The sequence below is a fragment of the Schistocerca nitens genome, chromosome 2 (genome assembly GCF_023898315.1).
Source record: "Schistocerca nitens isolate TAMUIC-IGC-003100 chromosome 2, iqSchNite1.1, whole genome shotgun sequence".
NCBI lineage: Eukaryota > Metazoa > Arthropoda > Insecta > Orthoptera > Acrididae > Schistocerca > Schistocerca nitens.
In genome coordinates, this window is record NC_064615.1 from 1,158,703,234 (window position 1) to 1,158,715,309 (window position 12,076).

Here is a 12,076-nt window from a genome sequence, read left to right on the forward strand (position 1 = left end):
ATGGTGTCATTCTCTTCTTAATGGAAGAGGGTACTACCCTCGACATGATTCTTACAACGTTACTTAGGGAGGATCTCAACCTGTTACTTAGAGGTCATCAGAAAGGCCACCAAACTAAACACTTGGCACATCTGCACAAGTCCTGGACAGGTATCAATCATGAAGTAGAGTGCCCAGTCATGGCATGACAAAAGTGTTCAAATTGACAGGGGGCACCGTGAACTGGAGCCTCTCTGGATGCTGACTTACAATTAAGAATGTGTGTCAATGTCACAATGCCTGTCACAACAGATCAGGCCATTGGACAAATTACATCAAATGGTTGTAACATCAGCAGCTGCTGCCAAAAAAATACATTCCCTGTTTTTTTTTCTGATCACACTTCATATCACCTGAGGATTGGGTGGATAATGTAGAGGATCAAAGTTGGAGGGAGCACAGAATTGCTGTAAACAAGGTTCTCTACAGTGTCTTCCATGGCTGGTGTCAGTGAGATGCCTAGCAAAAAACTGTTTCCACTGCAAAGAATAAGTGAAGGAAAGAAGGTCTTTCAAAGGTCCAGCATGGTTAACATTAGTTTTGGAGCAAGATGAGGTCTTCAGAAAGTACTGAGACTTCTACAGAGATCAGAGCTGCAGCAGAAAGATTGACAAGAATGTTACAGACTGAGTGTTCAGGAGTAATGTGTTTCATGGAGGGTGAAGGAACTTTTTGTCGATATGGAAGATGGAGTAAGACAGCAAGGCACTGTTGAGGAGCTACAAGAAGTTGATGTGAGTCTCAGATCACATTTTAAAGCTTTTTATTGGCTTTAGGAAGTCACACAGAGGCCTAAGACAAATGGGGAATACTTTTCCAACAGTTTGAGTGAAAGAGTTTCTATTACACCGATGCCATTCTAGAAGTTGGGGTCACTGAGTAAAATGATGTTTTGAAAATAGTAGAGGGCTGTCAAGTATAGTTCAAGCTGTGCATCATTGCAAAGGACCTGACTGCTGAGGGTGAGGGACTGATGGAATTGGAAAAGGTGAAGGCTCTTACAGTAGGATGGGTAAAATCTTTAGGTATCAACTTTCATGGTTAGCCCATTAAGTGGGATACTATGTGCCAACACAATTTTAGAAAGCAAATGTGTGAATTGTAATTTCCAGGAATTTTCACTTCTAACCTGATGACACCTTCCTTTCCTAAATTGGTCTCAGCGAGTCCAACATCATTCCTCTGCAGCACACAGCAGTTCATAACTTGAAAACCAATCTGAACCTTATCATACTTCCCACAGACTAAGGATCAGAAATCTCAGTGACCCTAGCTCAGGGTCTCTGTCAGCTTTTTGAAATCTCAGTACACAAACCCAACAATCATGATCCTAGTCTAGAAGTCCTGCAAGACCTCCAGCAGGTTTTTGAGGCTTTAGTTTCATCCCAAAACCTGACACCTGAATCCACCTCCCTCCTTACACCAGTGACTCCACGAACACCACAAACACCACAAAAACAATCCCATAGATCTCCTTACTTGGCACCCATTGTGGCTGAGTGCAGTGCTACTATAGAATCAACTTGTTTCTCTGTTGGCTAACACCTCCACATTATATAAGCAACCTACTATCCTACATTCAAGACAATGATCACATCCTTCACTGCCACTCCACAGTTCCTGTCCCTTTATAACCAGACCCTTTGCTGGTCACTGTTGATGTAACTTTCTTTTACACTGACATCTCCCTGCCAATGGCCATTCAACCATGGAACACTATCATTCCCAATGTCTTCCTGACACAAAGCCTACTACTCTTTCCTATTCCTTTTAGACAACCACATCCTTACCCACAATTATTTCACTTTCAAAGGCCAAATCAACAAACAAATCCATACTACTGCCATAGGTACTCTGCATGGCACCATCATATGTTATCTTATCTCTGGGCATTCTGGAGGAATCTTTCTCATCCAGTCAACAGATAAAACCTCTTGTCTGGTTCAGATTCAGTAATGGCATTTTCATGATCGACTCACATCAGAGGACAATCTTTCCTCTTTCCTCCATGAACTTAACACCTATTCCCAGGCCAAAACAAAACAAATTCTAAAATACCTTCAGCCATCTATATTTCAGATTTTATTTTATTTATGTGACCAATTTCGCCATTTCAGTACACCAATTTCAAGCCTCCTGATCAACATGTAAGAAGAATCCAACCTCTGGTCCAATCAAAATAGGAGACACCATTCAGCAACTGGTATCCCCAGACTACCTTTTTAACATTTTGATTGTCTATCAATGTGTAATTGAGTATTGTGCATGAATCTGTGATTGACCAATGAAGGGATCACATTGTTAAAAAAGTAGTCTACAGATACTAATTACTGAATGCTGGCCTCTCTTTCGATTGCACATGAGGTCAGATTCTTCACACACGTCAGCCAGGCGGCATGTAGATGGTATAGTGAAATGCCGGAACTGATTGCATAATTAAAATATAATCTGAAATATAGACAGATGAAGGTGTTTTCAGTCCGACACTTTATACTGAAGAGGTACGGGGAGGTGGATTCTGGTGTCTGAATTTGGAATCTAAGGCCTTGAGGAGCTGCAGGAGTTCCTCAGCAATCCTGTATAAAGATGGACTTGAGACAGTTTGAAAGTTTGCTTCACACGGTCCACCTCAAATAACAGCCCCACTGTCCGAGATGTGGATCTCGACTTCTCACTCTGCTCCACAATTAAGTCCATCAGTATCGAGTGCACCAACCACTAACACTGCCTCCAATTTGACAGTTGCCAACCATTCAATGTCAAAAACCTCTTTTGTACAGCCCCACCATCTGTGGATGCCACATCAGTAATGGGACAGGGCCATGTGTGAAAGCAGCCACATACATGGGCACAACAGGTCTACTCACAACTGTCTACTTAGATAGATGGCTGTGGCTACCACCAAACTGTGGAATACTGCAAATTGATCATCCAGCTGCCAAATGTTCACATTGCGACACAAATGGCTTCAACAACTGCTTCATTATATGGGCTATTTGGATACTCCCTTACGGCACACATTTCTATGAACTATTCAGTTGTAGTCCAGTGAATGGGTGCTCAAAAGAAGGAGTGTAGAGTGTACAGAATATACAACAATTCTTGACTTATTGACTGTTAGGGACAGTTAGGAGGTAAGCATACAAGTTCCCACCCTTGGGAGGTGAGCTAGAAGTGAGAATTTTTTTCTTTTTTGTCTTGCAAACAGTGAATTGTAAAAAAAAGTGTTCAAACATGAAAGCTAATTAAATTTACTATGAGATATATGTGTTTGTCAGATTCCCAATGGTTTCTGACATGTGTTACTGCAAATCTATTTTCAAAAGAAATCATTTTTACCTCTTTCTTTTTGTCAATCATTTGTTTGTAGTGCCTCCCAAGATGGTTTCTCAGAAAGATTGTCATGGACAAAGTATTAGAGCATAAAATTTTATTCAATTTCATGTAAACATTTGCAATTTTGTCTTCAACAAAGCCAAATTACTGAAATTCCATGCTGTATGCTCAAGTTCGATGCCCCTCTGCAAGCGAGCATGTAGCATTTTAACTGCTCTAACTTGTGATCATGATGAATAATACCACTTTTAAAATGGACAAAATGTTATTCCACTTTAAACAACTTCTTTTAAATTTATAACTTTTACTATATCATTAGGAATCATATACTGAAAGTGACTTTTCATAGAATGACTATTTAAATGGACCAATAGTAATTCACAAATGGAAGAAAATATGTATTCAAGACGACATATTGGTTTTTTGAGGTGCAAGATTCGAGGCACATTGCTTTTCATCAACAATGGAGATGCTGTCAAAGTTGCCCATACCTCAAGCACGGGAATGCATTAACAATGGGGAGGCCCTTCAAGGAACAACAAATGCCAATCACATGGCTTCTTCTGAGAGACTGTGTGAAGCGGAGTGGGGTTCTCACTCACTCCATTTATCTTCAGTTCACTTCAAACATTCATTGTTGAGAGTTGAGAATTTTTGTTTTGTTTAATTGTCATACATCTGTTGTTCTATAAATATTTTAATTCACGCAAATGTTGACAGTGTAGAGCGTGTTACATTTACTAGGTTCTTTTTGTGTAATGAAACAATTTATGGAGCAGGTAATGGTGTTTCCACAGTGACAAAGAAGGAATATTATCACTCATTGAAGCTAGTAGAGTAAGAAGAGATGGAAATGCCCTTCTCATTCATACTCAATGTAAACAAATAAAAAAATTAAAAAGACCTCACACCAGATCATCAATGCCAATTTGAACAGACAGGATCTTTCAATGTCCTCTGAATCATCTTAGCCTGCAAGTTTGAGAGCCAAACAATTAAAATTCAGTTCCAAAACAATGTGTCTTTTGCGCAAAGGTGCTAATGGTGAGCAAAAGAATCTCAAAGAGAGGCATAAGAGATATTTTCGGTTACTAACATCACAAAAGGACACAACAAAGCCAACATTCAAGTAATGAATATGGATGCTGCTGAAGCTAGACACAGTCAATGGGGAGACAAAATGATGGATTGTCTTTTCTCCCTAAATTATTTAGTTGCAGAATGAGGCTGCATGTCATGATGAATGCTAGTCAGACTTTCTGAAGCCATTATACCAGAGACTTTTTTTTTTTTTTTTTTTTTTTTTTTTTTTTTTGTGGTTTTAGGGCATACAACTTCAACGGTCATTAGCGCCCAGACTACATTAGGAATGCACCGCGAGTCAAGTTTAAAACAGCAACGAAACGGAAAACATGATAAAAGACAGACTGACAGGCATATGATTAAAAAAGAAAACAGCATAATCAAATGTCCTTTGAGAGGGTTGTCAAATTGATAAAATGAAGAACGCGAGTAGCTGCTCATGGGTCATCTGCTAAAATGGCTTCTACAGTACAGGGCAGGCCAAGATTAAGACGCAGGGTGCTAAAATCTGGACAGGACGTTAAAATGTGGCGGACCGTCAGCAATTGCCCACATGGGCAGAACGGCGCCGGCGCAGCCGTCAGCAGATGGCGATGGCTGAACCGGCAGTGTCCAATTCGTAACCGGGCCAAAACTACCTCCTCCCGCCGAGAAGGGCGTGAGGAGGACGTCCAAGCCACGGCAAGAGGTTTTAAGGCCCGAAGCTTGTTGTCTGTAAGTGCAGCCCAATCGGCATGCCACAATGATAAAATGCGCCGACAAATGACCCTGCTACAATCTGACGAAGGGACACAACAAGCTGTCCGAGGCTGGAGGACCGCAGCCTTGGCCGCGGCATCTGCAGCTTCGTTCCCGGGGATACCGACATGGCCAGGAACCCACATACAGCTAACCAGAGAACCGACGTCCACCAGCTGCTGAAGAGAGCGTTGGATCCGGTGCACGAAAGGGTGAACCGGGTACGGATCACTGAGGCTCTGGATAGCACTCAGGGAATCGGAGCAGATGATATATCCAGAATGTCGGTGGCGGCAGATGTAAAGAACAGCCTGGTAGAGGGCAAAGAGCTCAGCTGTGAAGACCGAACAATGGCCATGGAGCCGGTATTTGAAACTTTGTGCCCCGACAATAAAAGAACAACCGACCCCGTCATTGGTCTTAGAGCCATCTGTATAAATGAAGGTCATATTAATGAACTTCGAACGAAGTTCGACAAAACAGGAGTGGTAGACCGAACCGGGGGTAACCTCCTTCGGGAGCGAGCAGAGGTCAAGGTGGATGCGAACCTGAGCCTGGAGCCAAGGTGGCGTGTGGCTCTCGCCCACTCGAAAGGTTGCAGGGAGTGAAAAATTAAGGTGTTGAAGGAGGCGACGAAAGCAAACTCCAGGGGGTAGCAGGGCAGAGACATACAACCCGTATTGACTGTCGAGAGAGTCATCAAAAAAGGAACGATAAGACGGGTGGTCGGGCATTGCCAGTAGCCGACAGGCATACCGACAAAGCAGTATATCGCGCCGGTAGATGAGTGGCAATTCGCCAGCGTCAGCATGAAGACTCTCGACGGGACTAGTATAAAACGCTCCGATCGCAAGTCGTAAACCCGGATGTTGTATGGAGTTGAGGTGGCGTAAGATGGATGGCCGTGCAGAGGAGTATACGAAGCTCCCATAATCCAGCTTGGAGCGGACGATCGACCGATATAGGCGAAGTAGGACGGTTCGATCCGCTCCCCACGACATACCACTGAGAACACGGAGGACATTTAGAGAACAGGTACAACGGGCAGCCAAATATGACACATGTGGAGACCAACTAAGTTTCCTGTCAAATGTAAGACCTAAAAATTTTGTTGTCTCCACGAATGAGAGAGCAACGGGACCGAGTCTTAAGGACGGTGGGAGAGACTCTTTGTAGCGCCAGAAGTTAATACAGACCGTCTTCTCGGCAGAAAAACGGAAGCCATTGGCGACACTCCAGGAGTAAAGACGGTCAAGAGAACGCTGAAGACAGCGCTCCAGGAGACACGTACGCTGCGCGCTGCAATAGATGGTAAAATCGTCCACGAAAAGGGAGCCTGATACATCAGCTGGGAGGCAATCCATTATTGGATTGATCACTATGTCGAAGAGAGCGACGCTCAAAACTGAGCCCTGTGGCACCCCATTCTCCTGGCGAAAGGTGTCTGACAGGACAGAACCCACACGTACCCTGAACTGTTGATCCATTAAAAAGGAACTAATAAAAAGAGGGAGGCGACCGCGAAGGCCCCATGTATGCATGGTGCGGAGAATGCCCGCCCTCCAACAGGTGTCGTAAGCCTTCTCCAAATCAAAGAACACAGCCGCGGTCGGGTGCTTCCGCAAGAAGTTATTCATAATGCAGGTCGACAAGGTAACCAGATGGTCAACAGCAGAGCGGCGCCTACGAAATCCACATTGTACATTGGTAAGAAGGCGTCGAGACTCGAGCAGCCAAACCAATCGAGAGTTAACCATTCGCTCCATCACTTTACAGACACAGCTGGTAAGCGAGATGGGTCGATAACTGGAAGGCAAGTGCTTGTCCTTCCCCGGCTTAGGAATCGGGACAACAATAGACTCGCGCCAGCATGCGGGAACATGTCCCTCAATCCAGATGCGATTGTAAGTACGAAGAGGAAAACCTTTACTCGCAGGAGAAAGGTTCTTCAGCATCTGAATATGAATAGAATCAGGCCCCGGAGCGGAGGACCGTGATAGGCCAAGTGCGTTTTCGAGTTCCCGCATGGTGAATGGGGCATTATAACTTTCACGATTTGAGGAGCGGAAGTTGGGTGGCCTAGCCTCCTCTGCCTGTTTGTGGGGGAGGAAGGCAGGGTGGTAATGAGCGGAGCTCGAAACCTCTGCGAAAAAGCGGCCAAAGGCATTGGAGACAGCCTCAGGGGCCACAAGGACGTCATTCGCGACCGTCAAGCCAGAAACTGGTGAGTGGACCTTAGTGCCAGATAGCCGGCGCAGGCTACCCCAGACAACAGAAGAAGGAGTAGTAAAACTGTTGAAGGTGCTTGTGAAAGCAGCCCAGCTGGCTTTCTTGCTTTCTTTAATAATACGACGACACTGTGCACGTAATCGCTTATAATTGATACAATTCGCCACTGTAGGCTGGCGTTTAAAGGTGCGTAAAGCACGACGACGAGCACGTAAAGCATCTCTACATGTCGCGGTCCACCAGGGGACCGGTACGCGACGTGGAGAAGAAGTAGGGTGAGGGATGGAATATTCAGCAGCAGTGAGAATGACTTCCGTGAGGTGTGCGACCTGACTATCGCAGCTTGTGAATGTTTGATCCTGAAAGGTCGCCCTGGAAGAGAAGAGCCCCCAGTCTGCTTTGGAGATGTTCCAACTAGATGAGCACAGAGAGGGGATATGCTGCAGGAGATGGATAACACACGGGAAGTGGTCCCTCGAATATGTATCAGAAAGTGCATACCACTCGAACCGGCATGCAAGTTGGGGAGTACATATAGAGAGGTCTAAATGGGAATAGGTGTGAGATGTGTCCGAAAGAAAAATAGGGGCGCCAGTATTGAGGCAGACAAGATTGAGCTGGTTGAAAAGGTCTGCTAACAGGGAGCCCCTCGGGCAGGATGCTGGAGAGCCCCAAAGGGGATGGTGGGCATTGAAGTCTCCAGTTAACAAAAATGGTGCAGGTAGCTGAGCATTAAGTTGCATCATGTGTGCCCTGGTAACGGCAGACGACGATGGAGTGTAAATGGTACAAATGGAAAATGTAAAAGTGGGGAGAGTAATGCGGATGGCAACTGCCTGCAGCCCGGTGTGCAACGTGATGGGATCATAGTAAATATCATCCCGGACCAGCAACATAACCCCTCCATGAGCCGGGATACCTACCACAGGGGGTAGGTCAAAACGCACAGAGGTGTAGTGTGCCAAGGCAATTTGATCGCAAGGGCGTAGCTTCGTTTCCTGGAGGGCGACAACGAGCGGACGGTGCAAGCGGAGCAGCAACTTCAAGTCCTCTTGGTTGGAGCGAATGCTGCGAATATTCCAGTGAATAAGTGCCATCGTAAGAAAAGAAAAAGGAAGATGAAAGAAGGGGTCACCTCGAAGGCCGCTGAGGGCCTGGCTTCGAGCGAGCACTGCCGCCGCTATCAGTAGGCGGACAGTCATCGTCCATTGGGTCTGTAGGTTCATCGGCCATCTTGGAAAGATGGCCGGGAGGGGGAGCTTCCTCCGCCAGTGAACGGCCAGATGTTCGGCTACCAGCGGTGCGGCCAGGCGAAATGGATGACGGCCTCGGGCGGCAACCGCTGGGTGGTGCAGGAGAAGAAATGCGCCGTGGTGGAGAAGGAGAACTGTGCTTCCTATTTGCCTTCTTGGAAGGCCGTTTTGTGGAAGTGCCGGTCGAAGGCTGGGAGGTCGAGGTACGTAGGAAGTCTGCACGGGACGGTTCCTTCTTGAAGGCCCGTGCATCTGACTTCTGGGTCTTCGTCTTAGCAGAAGCTGATGAAGGGGCTGGTGCCTGTGGGGTGATGGGAGGAAGAGGAGACGTCGACCGCGCGATCTTAGCACCGGCCGAACGGACGACCGTGGTGCTGAAGGTCAGATCGCATGTCTGGGTTGCCACCTCCCTGGTAGTCTGAGGAGAGGCGAGGACAGTACTGTATTTCCCCGCTGGGAGCAGCGTGGGCTTCCTACTAGCCAATAGCTTGCGAGCAGCCGAGGTAGACACTTTCTCTTTGACCCGAATTTCTTGGATACAGCATTCTTCCTTATAGACAGGACAGTCTCGGGAGGATGCGGCATGGTCACCCTGACAGTTCACACAAAGAGGAGACGGAGGTGGACAGTCACCCTCATGGGCATCCCTGCCACAAGTGACACATTTAGCCGCATTGGAACAAGACTGTCGAGTGTGATTGAAACACTGACACTGGTAGCAGCGCGTAGGTGTCGGGACATAGGGGCGAACATAAATAACCTCGTAGCCCGCCTTGATGCGCGATGGCAGCTTAACACTATCAAAGGTCAAGAAAAGTGTCCAGGTCGGTACAAGGTCATTGTTGATCTTTTTCATGACCCTATGGACAGCCGTCACGCCCTGCTCAGCGAGGAAAGATTGAATCTCCTCGTCAGTCAAGCCATCGAGGAATCTAGTAGAGACCACACCACGAGACGAATTCAAAGTTCGGTGAGCCTCCACCCGTACAGGGAACGTGTACAGGAGTGTGGCCCGAAGCAGTTTTTGTGCCTGAAAGGCGCTCTCAGTTTCTAGTAATAAGCTACCGTTACGCAACCTGGTACAAGATTTAACAGATCCGGCTATGGCATCTACGCCCTTCTGGATAACGAAAGGGTTGACAGAGGAAAAATGCTTTCCGACCTCAGATCAAGAAACGACGAGGAACTGTGGGGCAGGTGGTAGTACTTTTGTCACTGGTATCTGGTCACGTTTCCGTTTTTGGGCAGAAGTCGAGAGAGATGGAGTGGAATCCATTGCGGAGGAATCCCCCATGATTGCCAGCGTCTCCGATGGCGCGCACCTTCCTTGTAGGGACCCTCTCAGAGGGCACTCCCACCTTAGGTGAATGTTTACACCTCAGGTCACACCTCCCGAGAAACAGACGGAGGGACCAATCGGCATGGTCAGAAGGTATCAGCTCAGGCAATCACCCCTCCCCAGGCCTGGCCTTTACCAGGGAGTACGCGCGTGCCTTACATGTCTACCCAGGGCAGGGAATTACGCGTTACCCCGTCACCGGCTACGCGTGCGAACGCGTGGGTCGGCCTTCAGGCGCGCACAGGGAGGAAGGAAGTAGAGGAAAAAGGAGGAAAAAGGAGAGGGAGAGAGAGAGGGAGAGAGAGAGAGAGAGAGAGAGAGAGAGAGAGAGAGAGAGAGGACAGACTGTCTCAAACGCCGAGGCGGAGACCAGAGAAGGCAAGGAGAAGAAGGCAATGAGAAGGCAAGGAGAAGAAGGCAATGAGAAGGCAAGGAGAAGAAGGCAATGAGAGGGCAAGGAGATTTTGCAGGGGAAAGTATAAGGAAGACAGTGAGGTGGAGAAGAGCAAAGAAAGGAACCAACCAAAGGAAGGAAGAAACGAGAAGTGAAAAAGCAAAATGACCGCAAAGAGAGGTCGTGGAACCGTCCGTCTCCGGACGCAGGCGCTAACTACCCCCTTGAGGGGGAGGGACTCCTGTTAGTCGCCTCTTACGACAGGCAGGAATACCTCGGGCCTATTCTAATCCCCGGACCCGCAGGGGGGACCAGAGGCTGTAAACATCCACAAATGAAGATTCTGTTTCAAATGCAATAGAAATGGTTGGTTAGTTACTGGAGGGGAATACTGACACTCAGTTTATAGTAAACAAAATTATGTGCACCATTACTGATGTGAGTGGAGAAATATCATAACTGAACTGTTGAGGAGATATGAGGATCACACTCACTATCACAGGGTTCAACAGATTCAAGGTAGCAATGATTTGATGTAGAAACACTGGGTACATATTGTTAACCAACATTTTATATGATAATGAAAATGATGAAGCAGAGCATGTCAAGATCAACTGAAAAGCTTCCAAGACAATAAGGCAGGGTATTCAGAATGAGGAGTCGAATTACAACACTTAGCCACCAAGAGAACTTCTTGAAGGATGTAGATTCTCTCCCCCAATCCCTCCAAAACTTTCTCAAGGCGATTACATTGGGGCAGGGGGTGGGGACTTAGTGATCAAGGAAGAAGTCTTGTTTTGTGTATATACTTGGGTAAGAAGAAAAATTTCCTGGATTTCCAAGGTGAAAATACACTACTTCCAGTGTGAAAATACACTTTCTGTGTTAAATGACAGTACATTTTCCCCAGAGATGTAAAACTCGCCAATCCTTTCAATGATGGACAATTTATACACTGTCAAAGAACTTCCTGGCACTTTAGGAAATGAAACAGAGAAAAAACGAGTTTTAGGAAAATCTTTGATGCACAGCATCATGTACATTGTGTATTTTCTTATTGGCTCTGAGCACTATGGGACTTCTGAGGTAATCAGTCCCCTGATTTTCTTTTTATGAAAGGATAAATACACATTCTGCCACATACAGCACATTAGTTTGCGAATCACTGAAATTGAGATTGCAATGTGCTTTCATCAGCCAATCATAGCTCATGTTATGTGATCCCACCAGCCTATGTCAGCAGATATGAAGAGCATAGGTTATGTGATGTAGTTAGCCAGTAGCAACATCATTGTTAGGTAACACTAACACACAAAAAGTTAAAACTAATTGTTTAAATTAATACACATACAGCATAGCTGAAAGCATAGCTAAGCTTTTCCATAGAATATGGGCCCTTTTTCATGTGTGTTACCCTTTAAAATGTATCGAACATAAATGTGCCAGTAAAATATTAAATAATGACAGAAATGGTTGGCACTCTGGGCCTCAAATTTTCCTAAGTGATAGGTCCTCAAAGTGAATAAGATGCAAATGAGATTTAAGAAATTCATCCCACATTCTCACATGTAACATGGTTCATCTTGCATAAAAGGAAATTTACTTTGAAAGTAATGCTCCTCAAATCACAATTAGCAATATTTTGCCACAACCTGTTAGAAATAG

At 45.9% G+C, this 12,076-nt stretch overlaps 1 protein-coding gene across 1 annotated transcript in view; it reads left to right on the top strand.

The window, feature by feature from the left end:
- The first annotated feature begins 719 nt into the window (after positions 1-719).
- Positions 720-12,076, top strand: part of LOC126235612 (splicing factor 3A subunit 2-like) — a 106,011-nt gene continuing 94,654 nt past the window's right edge. The window contains exon 1 of the mRNA XM_049944324.1: positions 720-773. Coding sequence (XP_049800281.1) covers positions 720-773 — 54 coding nt within the window. The remainder of the gene's footprint in view (positions 774-12,076) is intronic.